The 22,963-nt window shown below is 37.5% G+C and overlaps 1 protein-coding gene across 3 annotated transcripts in view; it reads left to right on the forward strand.

Annotated features, from left to right (window-relative positions):
* The first annotated feature begins 3,827 nt into the window (after positions 1–3,827).
* LOC119488314 (voltage-dependent R-type calcium channel subunit alpha-1E) overlaps positions 3,828–22,963 on the forward strand; it is a 124,951-nt gene continuing 105,815 nt past the window's right edge. For all 3 annotated transcript variants that reach the window (XR_005206927.1, XM_037769867.1, XM_037769868.1), the window contains exons 1-2: positions 3,828–3,901; positions 19,307–19,871. Coding sequence is in view for 2 of the 3 variants with exons in the window: in XM_037769867.1 (XP_037625795.1) it covers positions 3,877–3,901; positions 19,307–19,871 (590 nt within the window). In the remaining variant the exon portion in view is untranslated. The remainder of the gene's footprint in view (positions 3,902–19,306; positions 19,872–22,963) is intronic.

Genomic DNA, 22,963 nt, shown 5'->3' on the forward strand with positions numbered 1-22,963 from the left:
CAGCGTCGGGCTCGCGCTTGCTCGCTCTAAATATACCTGAACGAGCATCGCTCAAAACAGTGAGGCGACACACGTCAGCTAAAACCACAATATCACTCTATATTTCAGCTGCTTGGCAGTAATGTTAGCTGACCAGACCAAGGTCTCTCCATGAACATGATTTAGATCTGATCCTAGTGTTGGCTTTTCCTGCTTCACCCTCCTGCGCCCATAGGGAGACACCGGCAACCGGAGCCTCTCCTCCGCTGCCTGCTTGCATTCACTGACACAGCGCGCACCAACAGAGGTTTTCCGTGTCTTGTGAAGTGACGAGGCTGGCGCAGGAGGGAGACGGTAACGTTTCTCTCTGGAGGAGCTGCAGCAGTTATTTCTGCACAAACATCCACTAGATATTCTCAGAGCTAAATTAACTCTCCTGCAGTGTGGAGTGAGTGCACGTTCACGTCTAGAGGTGGGGCGAGTACGCGAGAACGCGCGCTCTGTCTGAGTGAAGGCGAGCAGGTAAAGGAGACAAGGCTCCGGCCACACGCGAGCGCGCATGTGTGCCAACCCGCTACATTTATACGCTTACAAAGTTACAAACAGTCCCTTTAATTCAAGACAGAATGACAGGATGATCTTCTCCGCGCGGTCTACAGGTACAGAGCAGGAGGAAGAGGAGGAGAGAAAGAGAGAGAGAGGAGTGCGGTGCGCAAATAGCAGAAAAGATGAGTGACTGTCGGAAACGAAGCAGCATGTAAAATTATGGTATTCTGGAAATTATAAGGTTTAGTATAATTATATTGAATAATTTAAGTGATATTTTTTCATTTCAAAATTGATTTCGAACATGTAGTAAACAAAAAAAATGAAATAAAAAATAAAGCAAAAGAATGATCATACCAACAAGTGGACAGTCAGAAACAAGTAGTATTTACATTCAATGAAAAGCCTAAGAAAAATAAATTGTCAACACTTGATGCCTTGATTTACATTTTTGAAAAGGAGTGAGAAGAAGTATAAACTTATTTAATCCCACCCCTTCTCCATAAGTCAATTAATAATTATTAACCAGCTTCCTTATTGAGCCATACATATACTCTAATTAAATTTTCCTAAATTTGTCTAACTATAATTATTATTATTTATAATTATTCTAACTATAATTATTACCTTTAATCTGTGTCATACAGAAATATAAATTAATTACTGATATAATTATCTTTATTAAAATGTAAATTATATATATCTGTGCACACATACTAATCATAGGTTAAAACAGCGCTAAATTTGGCTGAATTATAAAACGCAGAAGTGGTAAAACGAAGAGCCGTTTGGGAGCCAAAAGTGCCGGCTCTTCTTGGTGAGCTGAGCCAAATGATCTGGCTCACTAAAAAGAGCCGGAATTCCCATCACTAACTTGGAACCACGTCAGATGCTCGGAAAGCCCCACCCAGCATTGACACACACATTTACTTTATTTTATTTAACCTTTATTTAACCAGGTAGTACTCATTGAGATTTAAGAATCTCTTTTGCAAGAGAGACCTGGCCAAGACAGCAGCATTTAAACATACATTAAAGTTTCAGACGCCACAACATAAAACAAATGCAAAATAAATACATAGCATAATATCATACAAAACACATTACAATCAAGTGTTTGAAGCCAACGTTAAAGTGAAAATATTCAGAAACACGGACAGCTCCCGATTGACTCTGCTTCTAGGTCTTTCATTAATGACACACACACACACACACACACATACACACACACACACACACAGACATACAAACCATAAAATCACCATAAATAAATACATAATAATAACACTAAAAATACATTAAATTCAATAAATTAATGTTCAAGTGTTTAGTTTATTGACCATAAGATTGGAGTAGCCTATCATTTAAAAATATATACATATAATTAAAAAACAATATTGTAATGTGAGATGTTGGAGAAGGCAGTAATCATTACCTCAAGGAGGAAGGAATTAATTAAAGACTTAAAATAACTTTATTTATTTAGCAAATTCACATTTTCAGGAGTGAAATAGAGAAGCCAGGGGATGATAAACGGTGTCAAATATTTAGACACGACTACACAATTAATAATAAAGAAAATATAAAAAAGAAAGCTATATATTAATACAATGCAATGTAATGTAATGAGAATATTACTAAAAAGACCAAGATGTTCCAGTGCAAGTGAAATGTATGTGTCTGCAGGCATAAATACTTTTCAAACTGTATTAAGAAATCTCATGTACAAATGTATATGCCGGTTTAATCACTCTGAGAATGATATAATCTTGCGGTTGTCTAACATCAGATTTAGCACTACACGGTACCAATCACAGTTGTGGAGGCACTGGTATAGTTCTTTATATGTAAGGCATTGATATATGTATATATTTATATTAATATTTATATTTTTTATATCTTTTAATCATGACTTTTTTATAGTGCTTCCTGTATTGTAATGTATTATATGTAATGTATTGTTTTTTTTTGTTTGGTTTTTTTTCTTATCTGGACCTTGAGTCTGCAATAAAGTTTGAATTGAATCAATAGATTATCATAATAGAATAAAAACAATTTGTAGGTTTAACTGGTCTCGTGTTGTCTGAAGTAAGACCTGTTTGCACATATTGTTAAATTTTTTTTTTTTTAACTGAAAAATCATAAAAAAAAATTCATTTTTTTTGTTTGCTTTGTTTTTTTTAACTCTACTCTTTCTTTTTGTCATTATTATTATTGTTATTTCTTTTCTTGGTTTTGTTTTGGTTTTGAATGTTAAGGTTGTTTTCTCTAGTGTTCTTGATGGGTTTGTCTGTAAGCTCATCTACTTAAAAGTTGGTTTATAGACTGTTGTAATTACAAACAGTGGATTGCATATATGAAAACAGCCTTGAAAAAAGAGAAAAAATAAAGTATATATATATATTAAAAAAAAGAAAAATCGTAAATTAGTCAGAGCCTGTAAATATATACAGTCTGTAGACAAGACAGACAAAGCAAAGATTACTACTGTACTATCAATACCATTTATGTGCGTTTGCTGCCACCCGGCGGCCTTAGTGAGTATCACACATAGAGACACACTAATGAATACAGTCAGACTGTAAACTGCATCACATCCTCTTAAAAACGCTCCACTCATTCAACAAAAATAAATAATTAAATTACCATACCCCACTAACCCCGAGTCCAGTTCATTTGACTCATTTTTCATCACACGATTATTGCTTCATTATTTTCGCTCGACCGGTTTTTATTGAGGCTGAGGTCCCTGTGGCAACAAATGGAGCGCACATTGTAAAAAAAAATTAAAACCAAATGGGTTGAAATAGTTTGATGGTCGGATGTGTGCTCACTGTTTTACAGGTTAGTCATAAATATATAAACTGTGGTGCAGACAGTCATATAAAGATCCAGGTTTCTAGGTTATGGTTGCTTGTTTGACCAGAAGCAGAAGGCAACAAGTAGGTTACCTGTATACTGTGTTGTTTATGAGAGCTAAACCAATGCTGCCAGCAACTGAATTGTGTTTTTGGGTCTTTTCAATAACAGGTGTTGTAACTGCATGGCAACTATAAATCCCCCCCTAGCTAATAACCTGCTCTCTCTCTCTCTCTCTCTCTCTGTCTCTTTCTCTCTCTCTCCCTTTCCTCTCTCTCCCTCTCTCTCTCTCTCTCTCTCTCTCTGTCTCTTTCTCTCTCTCTCCCTCTCCTCTCTCTCCCTCTCTCTCTCGTCTCTCTCTCTCTCTCTCTCTGTCTCTCTCTCTCTCTCTCTCTCTCTCTCTTTCTCTCTCTCTCAGAGGGGATAGTAGGAAACAGGGTGAAGCGGACGTGCTCGTATCACATTTTCATTTTTTGTGGAAAGGTGAACGACATGGAAAGGAGTTCTCTCTTTTTAGGTAAGATATTCTGCGTAATTTACATTATCAAACAGGTTGTTTTAGATGAAAACTCGAGCTTCAAAAGCTCAATATGCGACAACTAAAGCTGTTTCTTGGCAGAGGTTACTGTCTGTTTGGAACAGGGTGCAGAAGAAATCCACAATGAGGAGTCTCCATTGATAATACTGATCAATGAAATGCATTGCAAGTGAATGATTGTGAAGCTTTTATGTGAATTGAAACTCAACAATCTGCCGTTTTGCTGATAGAAAACATATTTGTTGATATTACAAATCAATGTATATATTTTTCAATTAATATTTTTACTTTTACCTTTAAGACAAGACTCTTCTGTGTCTAAGAGACTGTGGAGTTTGAGTTTTTTAATCTATTGTTTATGTTTCATTATATACCTATTCTATTGTTTATGTTGTTTTTTTGTGCTTATGGCTTGAAAAGTGCTTATTATTATAATTTTTTAATTTTTTAATTTTTAATTTTTTAATTTTTTTATTTATTTATTTATTTATTTATTTATTTAGTTATTTAGTTATTTAGTTATTTATTTAGTTATTATATATTTTTTTCTAAATGACAGGAAGTTGTTTTTCAACTCCACTCACCATGACTTGTTAATTAATTAGCCTACAAAACATGACCAAATTAGCATCCTGCAGAGAAGGTGACACTTCCCTTTCACCAGTCAGTGCAACAGGCTGAGCCTGGAGTCATTAGACTCCTACTAATACAAGAAGACTCAAATCTTCATATTCAGTGTGTTGCTCACACAGAGACGGAGCAGGTGTCAGTGATAAGGGCCACATGGAGGCAGAGTTTCCACAGATTACTAAGTGGACCTGGACCAGATAATGATACAAATTCAAGTGCAGGAGAAGAAATCTCTCCCTTGTTCAATCTCAGATGTTGGGGAAGGCAGCGATCATTACCTGAAGGAGGGAGGAATTAATTAAAGATGCAGAAAATCAAGACTATATTTGCAGCAGTGAATCGAAAGGAAGTTGTTAATGAGATTTTACATGCTTAGATGCCACAATTTGCTTCCATCTGCCATCTTAACTGTTCTTTGCCCTACTTCTATGACCTGGTATTTTATCAAATGTTATGTATTATGTTATTCTCTTCTTGAAAAGGGGCCTGCAGTGATGTACCTAGATAAACTAATCCATCAGAAGTAGAATAACAGCCTGTTTTCTCAAGTCAAGGGAGGTTGACAATAAAGGAAGAGGCAGTTTGAATAATCAGTGTTTGTGTTGTAGATGACAGGCTGCTGGAGGCAAACACTGACTTCATCACTTCACATCTCTCTTTCTCCTGAAGTGGAGCCTTAACAGTCATGCAATCTCTCTACCGTTCAGTGGTTCAATAGGCAGGTGATCAGCTTTGTTGCTAGAATTGATCAAACGATCTTCTCTTGAATGAGGGCTAATGGACCGTTACTTGGATCAGTCCTGCTTCGTCTTGTTAATTATTTCATCACATTAACATTTGTCACTTACCACCCCCAATCTAGTGTGGTTATATTTCCCCTCTTATTGTCTTTTTGTTAATCTTTTCTCGTCAAGTGCTCCGATTGTTCTGGTTGAATATAACACCACTCTGTCTCACAGATTGCTAATTGGTTTTCATGGTGTATAAATTAGTGCCTCTATTCAGCAATCCAACCGAACCCGACTGTACCTCTTGAACCGAAACAAGCTGTATGTTTCTTGTACCACCTACAATGCATATTCACAATACTGAATAATTGTGATTCATTGTTTACAAAGATGATTAACCGTATATTTTACAGCCTCAAGATGCACACTGAATTCATGTTTAGTTGCCACATTCTGTCTTTCTGTTAAATGCTTGGTAAAAAAACATGCAAGTAAAGAATTTCCACTATCTGATGCATTGAAAACAAACAGATCCTTTAGAGAATTAATAACACTATAGGTAAGGCAAGTTTAGTTATATAGCACATTTCAGCTACAAGGCAATTCTAAATGCTTTAAACATCAAAAGCAAGACAAAGTGCAAAAGAAACACATTTTAAAAGGACATTTAAATACAATTAAAAACATTAAAAAGCTAAGAGAATAGAAAGAAAAGCTAAACTAAAATAAGACAGGTATAAAATACAAGAATAAAAGTTACAGTGCAGTCTAAGAAATTGTTTAATAAAAAGCAGGGGCAAACAGAAAAGTCTTCAGCCTTGATTCAAAAGAAGTGAGAGTTGCAGCTGACCTGCAGTTTCCTGGGAGTTTGTTCCGGATATATGGAGCATAAAAACTGATCGCTGCTTCTCCACAGGCCCGCCATCAGGGGGGGTCAAAGGTTACAGATGACCCCGGTATTGGTATATGTTTTCTATGGTTGTTGACCCTTAAATTTATTTATTTATTTATATGATAAATACATTTATTGTTATTATTAAAACACATTACAACTTGTCATCTGATACCCCACTCCCAGATGTGCAGAACACGCATGTGCCACTAATGTAAAGATGTAAAGCAAACTGCAGCCTCACTAATTAAGTCAAAATGCCTCACCAAAAATCAGGGGCTCAAATAAGAAAAGCCAGGGTACAGAGAGAACAGGGAAATGAAAGGAGCAGAGAGGCAATGGCTAAAAAAAGTGTGAAGAAGCGCCAGGACAGTCGAAGCTAAACGTGGCAAAAGTGTGGAGCTAGGCGGACTACAAATAAAACCTGCTGTAACGGGCTAAAGCTAGAGTGAAGATACTGGTATCATATGAACCTATAGACGACCTGGAGTCGATGGATAAGGGGCCCAATTTGGAAAATGTTGTCCCCCTGTCCATCATGCCTAATGGTTGGCCTGCTTCTCCATGTTTAGTTTAGACTTTCGGGACAGAAAGCTGACCTGCAGACGACCTGAGAGGTCTGGATGGTTCAACGTAATAGAAGATCAGAAATGTATTTTGGGGCCTAAAACCATTCAGTACTTTATAAACCTACAGTAATATTTTGAAATCAATTCTTTGGAAGACAGGAAGCTAGTGTAAAGACCTCAGAACCGGAGTGCTAAAGTGCCTAATGTGTAATCACTGGTTGAAGTGAAACCTGTGGTATTAGTTTCTGCTAACAGTCAATCAGGGAAGTGGTTCTCAACCTTTTCCTTTATTGGCCTCCTTTTTCTATCATTAAGTAAACTGACGACCCCTGACGAAGTTACACATTTTATGGATATTTCCTATTAAAGTCAATGCATAACAATAACTGTACAGAACAACTGATAAACTGCACAATTAATACAAATAGTGAACGCAACAACTGCAGGAAGTTTGTGTGAAAAGAGACATTTGGATACATTTTTGAGCAAATTATTTCCTGTGAATGTTGCATCAAAGATGAGTTTTTCTGTTATTTTTAGGAACTTTTATTACAATTATTTTTCTATATTATGTATTCTTTTAATTTTTAACAATCATTCATACTGAATCGGCTTCTTTTTTGACAAATTCAGTGTTTTCTTCTCCCTGATGCTTTGATTAGCTCATTGGTTGTTTTAACTGTGTACTTTTCTAATGCAGGATGAGGCTGTATAGCAGAGAGGGTAGGCTCTGTATAGCAGAGAGGGTAGGCTCTGTATAGCTTGTGTTCAGGTCTTCCACGTGTCCTTATCCTGTGAGATTTTTTAATTTTTTTAATTTATCTTAAATAATAATCCAAAATTTAAAAATTACAAATTAATTTAGTTATTTCTTCACAGAAATTAATGAAATGGTGAGATATAGGTCAACTGTATATTTTTATAAAAAGTTGTTTAACCCCCGTGAAGCTTTGGCGTCCCTTAATGGGGTCGGGACTCTCAGGTTAGGATCTAGTGAGTCAGGGGTCTACAGACTGCTGGGGTCTGTAAACTAGTTTGTTCAGATGTCGATTTTCACTTAGAAGCCGTTAGGTGTACCATGGGTATGTTAAAATGAAGGCAGATAGTTTTTTCTAATTGATATGAGCAGGTCTAGGTCAAACAGTAATAGCAAATGCATTTATTTAATGTGCTGGATTTTGTTTTCATTCAATTGCTGCTGCTATCCAGAACAAGTGAGCAGGCCCTGCTCTGAGGCGCATTGCTACTTTGCCAGAATACAAGGCTGTATAGCCGGAATCAAACTTTCCAGTTCTGCGGTAGTTCCTCCAGCCACTCGCACGCTTTGTTGTATTCTTTTCATATAGTTTGCTTCATCTTAACTATGTGCTACATTGATGTGGTTTGTCTCTGATGTGCCAAACACAAAGCACCGACAACACACTGTCCAGAACTCTCTCAGTGCTGCTGTTTCAGTTCCAGTTTATAAAGATTTCAGTACAGTGATAAAGTGGCTCCCCGTTAAGCCTGACATCGGGTCTGAGTAATGAATGCAACACATACTTATTTGCAGCTGTTGTCCACAGTTAGGTGTGCAATATAAACATATACAGTAACACATTTTTTTTTTTTATCTCAGAGCAGGTAAAACTCAGTCATCATTCATTTATATGTTTTGTGTAGAATGGGTCCATGTTTCAAATACAGTGTTGTTTCCTGTCAGCCTTGTGGATACATCTGACAAAGATTTAAATGTCAACGGCTTTATTGCTATGTGTTCCCTGTGGAAAGCCATATTGCACAGCAATAATGTGCATGTGCAAGACATTCTTCCTTATATCATATTAGGACGGAAATGTCATTGTTCAGACATTATGTCCTAAAAGCCTTTTTTTTTTCCTGACGATTGTGTGCTCTGACCATTCCTTCCCACACAATTCAATTACTTCTGTAATAGGATCCCATTAGATTCAAATGTTTGTTATTTATATCAATATATTATTCAATTTACCCTGCAAAAACATAAATACAACAAAAAACATTCAAATGTGCAGTGAAGCATGTTTGGACATCAGCACCAGGTTCCAAAACCTTTCTAGGCCTTTCACAAAATATCTAAACATCATTGAAACGTTATGATAAAATGACAGCATAGAGCCAAGGAAATGCTTCATATTCCACTGTATGACAGTTTCTTCCCCCTTGAGGCTACTTTACCCTCCAGTGATTGGACTGTAACAGTGTGGTGGTACTATCTTATTAGTAGTGTTGATCATTACTCAGCTGATGTGTCAGTGGTGTTATGTAATGGTCTTTCTGGGAAGGTCATCACATCAGTAGGATCCCTTTGAGAAGCGCCTGTCATGGTAAAGCCTGATTGCCTTATAAACTATTGAAGGAAATGAGCACAAAGCTTGTCTGTGCGATAAACTTATCAAACTCATAAATACCATGAATAGAGTGCTGCAGGAATGAGTCCCAAAACCTGGAAATTAGTTATTATTTTAACACTTCCGGTTCCCTCGTGTGGAAGTCAATGGTTTTTTGAATGGGTTTTTAGTTAGATGCCTGAAATAAGGTCTGTGGTTAACAAAAGCTTAAGAGATTTAACGTTTTGTTCTACGACATAAAATATATCAATAAATACCCCACTTGTGAATTTTGAAGCTTTTATATATCTTAAAAAAGGCGGTTGCTAACAAGTGGCTAAATGTTGTGTAGTTTACTTCTGGCGATTGCATTCACACTTCAAAAATCATAAAAGTGGTGTTCATTTATGGAGATTATCTTGCTGAACAAAACATGTAAATATCATAAACGTGTGTTTGTACGTCATCCCAGCAGCACCCTATTCTAAATGATACTATGTTGTTTGATAATGTTCCTTATTAGGTCTGACTGACTGTTACTCGGGCTTCCAACTAATTGATCTATTCAAGCTGAGGTCATCCAGTGTTCAACACTTACATAATGATGATATGAAACTTTAATAAACCCTGCAGGGAAATTGGGTTGTTATTGTTGCTGGAGAATAACACATCATAGTGGAAGGATATTTTTAAAAATAAAATGAAAGTAAATGGATGCATGAAATGAATGGTACTGCACCACATTGTACAATGAGAATATTAAATAGAGATGTATGAATGAAAACATTGGAAATGAATGTAGCACATATGCAGGATGTGCAAAATAATAGCAAATGGCACATAATGCAAAGAATGTGAAATGGAAAATATGAATTATGAAAAAGTGCATATAAATACATACAGAACATTTATACATTACAGATAAAAGACAAAAAATGAGAAGAATAAAATAATAAAAGGGAATTCACAGCATGCATGTAGGACGAGCAAAACATGCATAGTATTTGCATTAACACGGCTACAGAAGGTGTTTCTGCATAGCAAAATGTGTAGGTTGTGTTATTATCATCTCTAGTGGGGGATGCCCTCTTGCATATATTCAACTGTAAAATAAAGTTGTGCATCAGTCTCATAGGTTTCAGATGAGAAATAAAGTAGCGAAATGAGATTATGTTTGATGGTCAGAGGGGATCATTTAAATAAGTGGAATACAGGGGTTAACATGTCCTTGTTACCATGACGTTTTTAGCGATGATAGTGGTATGGCTCTAGCGCTGGCAATGTTGGACTGTTCACATCAGTTCACATTGGTCCAGAGACTCGTTATTGGATGGATTGCCATCCAATAATTGTGTAGAGATAGGCCTATTCATGGATCCTAAACGACGTATCATAATGACTTTGGTGACTTTTCCTCTACCAAGACTTTTACAGTTGTGGCTTGAAGTAAAATTACTTTACAACTGTTGGATGGATAACCATTAAATTCGGTACACACATTTACGTCCCCCTCAGAATTGTAATAACTTTGATGATCCCTTAAAAGAGTGCTTTTGTACTCCTGTCACATTGTTGGACTCACAATAGACAATGCAGAAGCAGAGATATTGTAATTTTTTATCCCATGCATTCTTCTTCCTTGTAAAAATCTGGGGCCTCTATTACCCACAATGCAACTCAGCCACTGACAGTTAGGTCGGAGATTCAGGCTCTCCTCCAGAGGTTTTGCATTTTCAAATTGTAGTCTTCAGCCCCAACCGAGGCAGACTCAAAAGACAATTCATTAGACTTCAGAAAGCTTCCTGTTGAGCCACAAAAGGATTTATACAACTTTTCATTGTCATTATGTTGCTCCGGCAACAGCTTTGGTCCAAGTTTGCTTCCTGTCAGTTACTGCATTAACAAACATTGCAACAGGAAATACAAAGGGGCCCATTTAGACTGTTTGTGTTGTCAAGTTTGAAAAGGCTTTATACAACTTTTTTCACACGTTCAATTGTCAGCATGCTGACATAAGCATTTAGCTCAAAGCACCATAGTGCTATTATGTGCTCTTTCTGTCTAGATATGCTGTAAAAAATATCATAATTGTTTTTTGTCTCTTTGTTTCCTGAAACTTGATGCTGTATTCAGAAAAGTTTGCCTATCACACTCTATGCATTTGCATACCGGCGTTTGCTGCTTCCGTTAGCTCACTGAAATGCACCACAGTGTGTAATAAAAAGTTGTAAATTTAATATGTAGATGTTGGCAGTACTGCCTAATGCACTCTGGATAATACAAAGGAGTAATATGCAGTGGCTTTATTATGAGAGTCACGGCTTCAAATTAGAGGCTGGAGCTAGACTTCTAATTGAGAGGATACTCACACATTCATATACTGTATATGTGTCTAGGCTACTACAGTATTTATGTATTATATGTCAGTGTTCCTTACTCTTGGACGAGCTTTCTGTTCAGTTCATTGGTCTTCTGTGTCCAAGGCAAACAACGTTGTAAGATAACCCACAGCACACAGTGTGATCAGAAATTATTGAATATTTTAACTATGACACACTTGAGTCATATGTGTGTTCAGAATATTGTTCTGATTCCTTGGTTCCCGCTGCATTGTGCTGGAGAACTCCTAAAGGTGTTGGTCTTACAATACGTTAAAGATGCATCACACTGGCATGGAAAAACATTCTTATACAGTTGATGAAAAGCTTTCTAAATCTGTCATCTTATGCCGTATTCTTCCATTATGCCTGTATGATAAAGAAGCACATTTAGAAAATCTGAAATAACATAAGAAATAGTGTTGGTTACTAGAAAAAAAAGGCAACTTGATTCTTTTAGCCATTCCTCAATTCCCCTTTTGGACCTTTTAAGCTGTTTTATTATTGTCGTTGAATCTCCTGCACCTTGCAAACAAACATGATGGTTATTTTCAGCTGGCTCAAATTTCACGCAAGATTTCCTGTTAAACACACCGCCCATAAGAGTAGGTTCAGGTGACATACAGTAACACTCCCTGACACATGTTTGGCCACTCACCAGGTTGACATCCAGGTTGAGGGAGGATGTGGTGAAATAGGATGTGTAATCAGGCGGCTGTGTGGGCCGTCGGGGGCAGCAGGTGTGAGAAGGTTCCTCGCTTGCCTGAGCCTCTCCTTCACTCCTCATTAGTAACCTCGCAGACACCTGGCTGTCCAACTAAGAGTGTAAAAACAATTTAGCCCATCTAATATTGTGGTTCAGTTTTCCTAAAGACTCACATTCTTTTGTCTGCTTGTATCTAACGGGAAAGCCACCACACAGCTGCGAGTAACACATTAGATAATTTGTGAACAATTTGAGATAATGGCAGTGTGAAAGCTGGGTGACTAAGGCTAATCAACAAACAACCTCTTAAAAGCTAATTTGGAGAATTAGATAAAGCCACAGTCAACTTTCTTGGCCGTATGGTTTTGATAATTGTGTGGATCAACAACCACAGTGGAGTGCAGAGGAAGCGGCTGAGCGTTGATATTTTAGTCATTGCATTGCAGTGTGGGTGTTGTTTAGAGCTCTGTGGTGAAGGTCTGTTTTTCGACTGGTGCTGGTGTGGGTCTGGCTGTACTAATGGTTCTGATAATGGTCACATGAGGGAGTGAAATAAAACAAAGATGTTTTCTAACATTCCAGCCTTTATCTTCGTCTAATTACTTGCTGGTCACAAGATTGTTGTTTTCAATTGTTTTTCTACTTTTTCATGTCAGTATTAAAGGAAGAGTGTGTAACTTTTTGGGCGATCTATTAGCAGAAATGGAATAATAATTCTTAACTATGTTTTCATCAGTGTATTATCACCTGAAACTAAGAATCATTGTGTTTTCGTTACCTTAGAATGAGCCCTTCATATCTACATAGGGAGCGGGTCCTCTTCACGGAGTCTGCCATGTTGCTCCGCCATGTTTCTACAGTAGCCCAGAACGGACAACCAAACACTGGCTCTAGAGAGAGCCTTTAGGGTTTTTACGTTACCTGAAGGCCACCGTAGTTCTCTACACGCTTGTGAAACTGCGTTAATGTGAGCTGCAAAGTGCAAAACCGTGATACCACCAGCCACCATCTGACTTCTGTTGCTCCTAAAGTAGTGTTGTTATGATAAGGATGGCCTCTGAGTGAGGTGAACGGCGTTACCACGGTTTGACACTTGGCGGCTCACGTTACCACAGTCTTGGAAAGGGAGGAGTGAGCAGAGGGGTACTCAGTTGGTTGCAATCTGCAACCACACCACTAGATGTCACCTAACAGCAGGAAAGCGAATAAACTTAGTTTCCAAAATGTTGAATTATTCCTTGTGTGTGACCCAAACAGAATATTGACTGTGAAGACAAAGACACCACATAAGGGATTGTTTAGGGCTGGGCAATGTATCAATGTTATATCGATACTGTGATATGAGACTAGATATCATATTAGATTTTGGATATCGTAATATCGTAATATGCCATAAGTGTTGTCGTTTCCTGGTTTTACAGTAACATTTTGTAATTTTGTAAACTTACCAGATTGTTCTAGCTGTTCTATTATTTGCCTTTTCTCACTTAGTCATAATATGCACATTATTGATTATTTATCAAAAATCTCATTGTGTATATATTTTGTAAAAGCACCAATGGTCAACCCTACAATATTGTCACAATATCAATATCGAGGTATTTGGTCAAAAATATTGTGATATTTGATTTTCTCCATATCGCCCAGCCCTTGTTAAGAGTATTTGCATCCGTCACTTTTTTTATTTCACTGTGGCGATCTCACTAGCAGATGGTAGATGACCATAAACAAGTCACTTAAGTGCGTCATGTATACATACCATAGACAACAGTCTAAATGACCTTTACATAAATGCACCATAGATGAGCCAAGCACACTTGTTGTTTGCTGATAAGATCTGGAGTGACTTAAAGAGCAGCTTTGTGCTTGTGGCAATAAACAGTTCATTTTTATTGTCATATATATTTTCTTGCCAACATTAACGTCTGTGTCCGTTTTAGTAGCTTTCGTCTTCTGGAAGAGGCCTATTTGTCATTCAACCCTTTACTAAACATATTTGGCTAAAAAAAAGGGGTTTGATGTTTGTACCAGGCTATTTTATTACTATTGATTATGAATACGTTTTTGTTTGTGTGACTGGTGCTTTTCTGGGAGTATAATACCCAGATCCAACTGTCTCTACTCAAACACCCCTATATCAGCTAAATTGTGTTGGCATTCCTGTTCAGCCAGTTTGAAAACGTAATTTGTAAAATGGTGTCGGTGATTACCGGATCAATAGAAGTTCCCCTGCCATTTCTCAGACACAGCTCCCCCTGCCAGGAACCACACAATGGACAACTGTATGGACATATTCATATCTATTCTGTATGTTTCACTGGCCTTCTCTGAGTGAGTCTCACTCTATGGATGTCATTTTGCAGCTCAGTAAAGCTGGGGAGAGAAGAAATAAGGCAGGGCTTTGCAGTGAAAGGTGTTTTTCTGTCAGCTCATAATCATGAAGCAGCTACAAATAAAGCCACTTTACACACAATGTCCAGAGCAGCAGCGTTGTCATTATATACCATTAACCCCCAAGAGAATGGGAAAATCAATGTGTCAGAGGTAATTGTCATGATCAATCAGAATCTATAGATCGTTTGCCTTAAAAAAACTTGTAAAAGTGTGCATCAAGAAATTATATATAATTAAATGATTTCTGGCAGGGTAGGTCATTACAATCAGTACGGACTCTAAGTGCAATATTTTGATTTTAGTCCTTTTTCCATGTAGAGGATACACGTACAGTTGCACTATTAATTCATTTGTTTATTTTCCAATTACTCTGTGTAAAAATAATGTGTAGTGGTAGCTTGTTATAAACCTTCCTCGCCACTTCTTGCAGGATGTAAAGGGCTGTAGACACTCACTATCCTTGGTCCGCTATCCAAATGGTGAGGCTTGTATTGTGATTGAAAGGTAGTTCATTCTATGTAAAGAAAGAAACACAAAAAAAAATATTCATATGCAATTATGGACTATCAAAAACTGACCAATTCTGCTGAAAATAACTGAACATATAGTCTACAATCTAGCTTAACTTGCACTAATCACACTTAAAGGGACACACCCAAATCGTCCAATAGCAGGACAGACTTAAGGAGCACAAGTCTTAGTAGGGCAAAACACACATCAAAGAGTCAAAATGCATCAAAACTAATTCTACAATATGACTAATTACCTTAATTCTAATGCATATCAAACATTTTCCATGGCATAACACAATGTACTTTTGAAATGAGAAGCAAATACAAAAAAAAAACCCTATAAGTAATACAACATGGCTCTTACATAATGTATGTATTTTAATAGAGTTATCAGAAGGATGCAGCACTGTTGCTTAAAAAACAACTCTGCTTCATTAAGGCATTGAACCTGTTGCATGTATGCAGGTGTAACCACCACTGTCTGACTGTCTCCTTGTGTCCCTCTAATCATTATGCCTATTATAAATGAAATTAGCTCAGAAAATAGATGGAAAGGCATTGAAGCTCCCTGCTAAGTGATGTTAATTGCATCAATGGAGATGTTGGTGTTTTTTTTTTTAATGTACAAACATACATTTGCAAATTAAACAAATGTTTTGTTTTTTATTTATTTATTTATTTTTTTCTGTCTAAAATGAGTAAACCATTGCATTAATTCATTATTGTAGTGTATGGACCCTAAGTGCAGTATTTAGATTTTAGTATTTTTTTCATGTAGAGAATACATGCAGCTACAGTTGCACTATTCCAATTAATTTGTTTATTTTCCAAGTGTAAAAATAATGTACCGGTATGTTTTTTAATAGAGTTATTAGAAAGACAAAGCACTATGGCCTAAAGACAAAAAAACAACTCTGCTCCATCTAGGCAATGAACCTGTTGAGTGTTGTAGTTGTAACCACTATCTGATTGTATCATTGTTTCTCTCTAATTATTATGCCTATTATAAATGAAATTAGCTCAGAAAATAGATGGAAAATCATTGAAGTATGATATTTTCCTGCTAAGTGAGATTTGGAGCTTAATTGCATCACTGATGGTGGTTTTTCTAAATTTGTTATAGTAATTATAATGTACAAATAAACATTTGCAAATTAATTAAATATGTTTTTAAATATATTTATTTGGTATTTTTTCTGTCTGAAGTGAGTAAACCATTGTTTTTTTTTCTTTTGAATTTTGCTCACTTGCATTAATTCATTATTAAGTGCAGTATTTTGATTTTCGGTCTTTTTTTCATGTAGAGAATACATGCCGTTACAGTTGCACTATTCGTAGTATGTACTATTTGTTTATTTTCCAAATACTCAGTGTAAAAAATAATGTATGTATTTTAATAGAGCCATAACTTTAAAAAGTCATAATATTATGAGAATAAAGTCATAACTTTACGTGAATAAAATTGTAATATTACGAGAATAAAGTCATAACTTTCGAGAATAAAATTGTAATATTACGAGAATAAAGTCATAACTTTCGAGAATAAAATCCTAATATTACGAGAATAAAATCATAACTTTACGAGAATAAAATCCTAATATTACGAGAATAAAATCATAACTTTACGAGAATAAAATCCTAATATTACGAGAATAAAGTCATAACTTTACGAGAAAATAACTCGTAAAATTAATACATTATAATATTGACTTTATTCTCTTAATACGACTTTTTTCTCTTAAACTTATGACTTTATTCTCATAATATTACAACTTTTTTTCTCATAAACTTGTGACTTTATTCTTGTAATATTATGACTTTATTCTCATAATATTACAACTTTTTTTTCTCATGAACTTGTGACTTTTTTCTCATTATATTATGACTTTATTCTCAAAATCTCAGATTTTTTTTTTTCCTCAATGTTGCAAGCTTTAAAGCCGAAACACTGAGTTAAAAGATGCCAAAACATTGCCTATAATGGTAATAATGTTAATGTGGGACTTGGTAAATCATAGTTCAGCTGAACAACATTTCTACCAGTATGGTCACCAGTTGGGCCATTTCTATCAGCTCTAATGAGCTGAGCCAGTTGAACAACATTTCTACCAGTATGGTCACCAGTTGGGCCATTTCTATCAGCTCTAATGAGCTGAGCCAGTCTCCCTTGCCTCAGGAAAAGATTAATGTTTCTGATTAATTTGCAGATTTTTTTTTTTACAACATTTTTCATTCATTTCATTGGTTTTCCCCCATAACATTTATGTCACTTTCTGCTTCATGAATAATAAATCAAATTGGTTTATTTGTGTTCTGGTAAACAAAAGTCCAAAGAAGAAAATCTCTCATATCAACCTCTGTTTTGCTGCTTCTCACCCAAAAGCTTCTAGTTATTTGTTGGTGTTGGGGCTTTATCTTCTTCAGTACACACAAGATATTAGCAAATCAAGCAGATTTTTTTTTTTCACTTTGTGCAGAAATGTTGATTCGTGGAGGTGTTAGTGGAGACCTCCTGAAATCAAGGAGGTACAGCTTTCTTGTACAACTGATACCATCATCGACTCAAGAGGGCCTCTGATCATTAGGCTCTCATTCAGTGTTTCCACTTATTGACAGCAGTGTAATTAAGCACTCTCATTGTGCTTTAACAGTCTGATGGATTTTAAGCAGATGCTCAAGACAGTTCAATAGCTTTCTTCCTTTATCTGCTCTGTAACCGTAACTACACAACATCCTCTTTTTACGGCTCAATATCTTCACCGCACAAGTTATTTAGAACCATTTCTCTCCGAAGGACCATAAAACCATAAATCTATCATTCGGCTAACTAAAATGGTGAGGTCTCTAGCTTCATAAAGCTGGAGTAGGAGTAGGAGCAGCAACTCTGAGGCTTTTGCAGCATGTCAGGCAATAAGATGTATTGTTTGCATGTCTTGCTTAGCACCTACTGTAGATAATGGAGAAGATGGGTTGATAAATGACTTTCCCTCTCTTTCTTCTTGCTCTGTAATTGCACCATTAAACACAGCACTAGCAGTAGATTATTTGTTTTGAGGGTTGCATTACTGCTTATCTAATTGGTTCAGGTACTCAGAGTACTGGTAATATTTTAGACTGACTGAAGACAGAGAGCTGTTGGGCCATTGGCAAATTGCTTAGCTGAACAAATCATATTTACCCAGAAGCTGGATCTCTTCAGGCTTTTAACTAATGTAGCTATAATCCAACACCCAAGCACAAGCTGGCTGAGTGTCTGCACCTGTAAATGGGAATGATGTTGCTATATTATGTCTGCACAAGGAGTGTAGTGAAAAGCTACTGTATCTGTTCACAAACTAAAAGCTGTACAGTTGTTTATGTTTCGGTCAGATGGAAACAGAAAATCAGGTTTTAACAGCAGTAAAATACAAGTCAGGATTGCAATGGGCCATTTTGCATGATTGCATGAGGTTGTGCATATAATGGAAAGAGGCCCAGATGAATATGAACTTCTGAAAAATCTGAAAAATCACTTTTGGTCATTTTGCATTCACTTTTGAGATGGTTTCTGACTTCAGCTTGACAGTTTCCTGTCTACTGTCTCCTGTCTAATAAAAGATATTTCTTGAAATGATAATTCACAAGGCATTTAGCATGCAATAAGAATGCCATTTTTGCTTTTGGCATGTCATTTGTACGTCATATAGTCTGTACTGACTGCGATGTAAACGCATCTGCATAACTATGCTACGCTCAGAGCTAGTGACTTAAAAGGAGGGGAGGTGGATGGGTCCAACAAACACAGGACTTTCAACCACGAGACCAGTGTTTTGTTTTTTTGTAAGTTACGTCTCTGACGTGTTTTCTGTACTTCTATTATGTTGTTTACATGCGTATTTTCCTTAGTTCAGGTACTTATTTTAAGCCCACCCATGATGTTTTTTTCCTAAACCTAACTAAGGGGTTTTGTTGCCTAAACCTAACTGGGGACAATACCATGGTTTGGTTGCATGCCATGGTGTACAAATGACACGTGAAAAGCTTAAAATTCGTCCTCATGACAGGCGGAATATCCTTGTAATGTCGTGCTATTTATACGCCTTCCCGTGAGATTGAGTTGAAAAGATCCAGACAAACTGTTTTGTGAATCTTTGATGTCATTAAGGTGTGTACATTAATGATATTATTATGTGTCTCACTTTTTCTTTCCCTGTATTCCATTTCCTCTCTACTCCCTTTCCTACCTGCAGCACTATGCTGAGATCCCGGGCAGCCTTCCCATTATGCTGGAACTGGGCTCCTGTTCGGTCAGCTCTCAGTCTCTGACAGGGGACCACAATGATTTGGGGCTACCTAGAGCCCCGTCGGGGCCGGAGTCCCCGGGGGTTGTTCTGGGCATGGGGGCAATGTGTGGTAGCAGCACCCCGAGGCACCACATCCTTCACTCGTCCCCATCGGACTGTGAGAACTGGCAGAAGCATCGTGCAGGACTGGCCGGAGGATCCAGCCTGTTGTCCGAGTCCCACTCCCTCCTGGAGCCCCCAAGTCTCTCAACCAGCTATGACACCCTCTATGTCCCACACATGTCTGGCCACACTCCCCCGCAACATCCAAACCGTCTCGGCCTCTCTCTCGATGTGGCCTCGACCTTTGAAGTTGGAGGGGGAATGCTGGGGGTGGATGGAGATTTGGCGGTCAGTCCCAATGTGATGAAGAGACGTCGGGGAGGCCTGATCGAGCAGAGGGACATTGTCAAGGCCCACCTGGCTCATAAGATACACAGCACACCACAGGCACGACGCAAGGAGTGGGAGTGAGTATGATGCTGATATACATACAGAAGCCTGGCTCTCTCTCTCTCTTACCTGTTAAATTATTCTGAGCTTTATCCTAAATATAGTCATGTAGAAAACACAGCTGCATACAATAATGTCTTCAACATTTGTGAATATGATAACATCTGCTTTTTATGAGACAAACATCACTATGTTGTTGCTGTGGTTTGGTACAATTTCATTATATTTAACATCATTGTGACAATATTCAAAATTCAATTGGTGGCTGGAATCAAAACCTACGATGATGCAACTGAAATGGATATAATGTTCAGGTTTGTTTCAGCCACACTTTATTTGTGTAGTCCAATGAATTCAGCCAGGTGTCAGCTAGGGATGGGTGATATGGACAACATCTAACATCAATTAATTAAGAATATAGAAAAAGTCTCAGTAAGAGAACGTTCAAAACGAGTGTTCCCACCTGCCTTCAGAGTTCTCTCTTTAAGGTACAGTTAGAAAAGAAGATGCAAGAAATACAAAAACATTTTCACACGTTTTCTCATTACTAATTTCAAACACACAGAGAAATATGGTGTGTGTTGACAGGAGTTACAGTTATAAAGATGGTGAGAAATATTCAATGCCTGGGTCTGTGTACGTTCACACAGCACTGTGGGTATGAGTCAGGGTCTGAAATTAACTTTTTTCACTTCCTGCCACTACTTTGGCAGGAAAGTATTTTTTTCTGTCACTCAGAAATTGTATCTGCCACTTTTGAAATCTATGTGCTAAATGAAGGAATAACATTCTAAATCTGATCTAATTCAATGTTTGATATATTTTACATAAAAAAACATTATATGCATGGTAAATTAGAGTGTTTGAATCACACTGTAGCTTCCGGGAGTCCTATTTAATGGCGGTGAAGGGTACTCTTCACAGTACTGCACTGTACTTGCTGTTATTGTCATCTATAGTGGTTATTTGGATAAAAACACAATTCAAATGATTAGGAAATAAATTATTGTATTTGTTTTTATTTAGATATTTGCTTTGATTAAAAAAAAATCTTGGCATCAGTTAGTTAAAAATATAATTAGTTTTAATTATGTATTATAAGCTGCTTAAAGCAAGTGTTAGGAAGTTAATCATGTCATAATAATTCCCTCTCTAATATCTATTTTATATTTCTGTGTAAACATCTCCTTCAAACAACTGGATTTATTGAAGTTTCTCTCCAAAAATGTGATTATACGAGTTTACATTTGAACACATCATGATAACGTTAGAAATTGCCTTCACCCAGTAGTCATTTTTACTGAACAGAGCTTGAACGCACCATGCATGTTATCACCTCCGTTAACATTAGAAGCTCTGTTATTTAGCCAAGCAGGACTGTACTGCTGTACTGCTTTCTCTCCACCATGGCTCCGGTCCCAAACAAACTGAAACATGATACAGCCTGCGTATGCAATTGCATCATTGTGTATGCGTGACTGTCGGAAAGCATCAATACAGAGGAATCGATAGAGGAGGCATTAGATGCAGAGAAATTGGTCAACTAGGAACTGGTTTTCAATAGGAAAAGATTTTCTATTCCTATCCCTAGCGTTTTCCCTTCCTGCCAAAGTAGCGGATGGCCTGACGATTTTACCCGCCACGGCTAACAATTTACCCGCATTTGGCAGGTGGCGGGTGCTAATTGCAGACCCTGGTATGAGTGCAGGTTTTAAAGAATAGTTTGACATTTTTGGGGAATAAGCTATATTTTGCTATTTTACAGGGGGTCTATTTCTCGGCTGCGAGCCGTTGCCAAACATCCTGCGATATTCCAGGAAGTTGCTGCTCCAAGCCAAGAAATAGAGGGTCACATCACCCCCCATAAAACAGCAATTTGTAATTGTGATGGAATTTTCCATTAATTCCTCTCTTATTGGTAGAAAGGTCAGAGTGTTTGTCAGAGTGTCCCTCTGTTGACATTATTGGGTTGGAGTCCTGTCTAGAGGAGCCACCCTTATCTGTACAGCTGTGTCTGTAGTGGGGACCGTAGAGCCTCATTATCAGCATACTGTATCTTTGTGTGTATTATGTGTGTGTGTTTACTGTATGTTCAGTCACATGCTCATGGCACATGCATGTGTGTATGTGTGTGTGAATGTTAAAGTGCCTGTGTGTGTGTATTTACTGGTTTCCTGCCCTGCAGCGCGGTGGATCTTCTCGCTGATTATAGCGGTGACGCCCCCCTCTGTTTCCCTGCTGAAGCTGGGGCTTCACCTCTTGTGGCGTTGGCACCCTCTGTGCCCCCCCTCCTGCCTCACCACAGGTACAGGATGCCACATCCCATACTGAGTTATGTCTATAGCTAAAGAGACAGAGGCTTGGGGAGCGTGACGGCAGAGAGAAAGTGGGAAGATAGATGGGAGGTGGAGAGGAGATGGATGATGAAATACAATGAACACAGGGGGAGAGATGAGGAGGGAACATAAATTGAAGTAAGAGGAGTAATTTGCTGAATGAGAACCCTTCCTGCTTTCATTTGCATTTGATATTTAAGCCCATGTGACAGTGGTTATTGATGTGGTTGATAACTGGATCATCAGGCCTGTAGAGATGCTCGGTCATGGACCGGATAACTATTCTCTCCCCTGCCTGATATAATTATTACAATACGAACATGACAGATCTACTCTTCATCTGCTGAGAGGACAATGACCAGAGTGAGTCAGGATATGTTACAACCATGAACATCCACCTCTCAGGGCCACTTAGCAACAAACCCACAGCCGCCTGACAGGAGGATGGAAAATGAGATGTTGCACCTGAGCCAAAGTGTGCACCTGTTTTTGTTTTTCAAAGGAAATTAGTCTTTTTTCAAATCAAGCGAGAGCACTATGTTATGAAAAAGACAGCTTGTGTGAGTGAGTTTTTTCCAGCTATTAGCAGAGCTCAATATTATTCAGTCCATCACTCTGTTTGTCCTTCGCTTCACTTTAGCCTGTAAAGCAAGATATCTCAACTGTTGGTCAGATTGCCATTTAGTTTTGGATGAATGCTCATAGTCCCCAGTGAACTACTTCTAAAATTATAGTGACCTCATGACCTGTCATATAGTGCCACCATCAATTTG

Source organism: Sebastes umbrosus, chromosome 5, assembly GCF_015220745.1.
Source record: "Sebastes umbrosus isolate fSebUmb1 chromosome 5, fSebUmb1.pri, whole genome shotgun sequence".
Lineage (NCBI taxonomy): Eukaryota > Metazoa > Chordata > Actinopteri > Perciformes > Sebastidae > Sebastes > Sebastes umbrosus.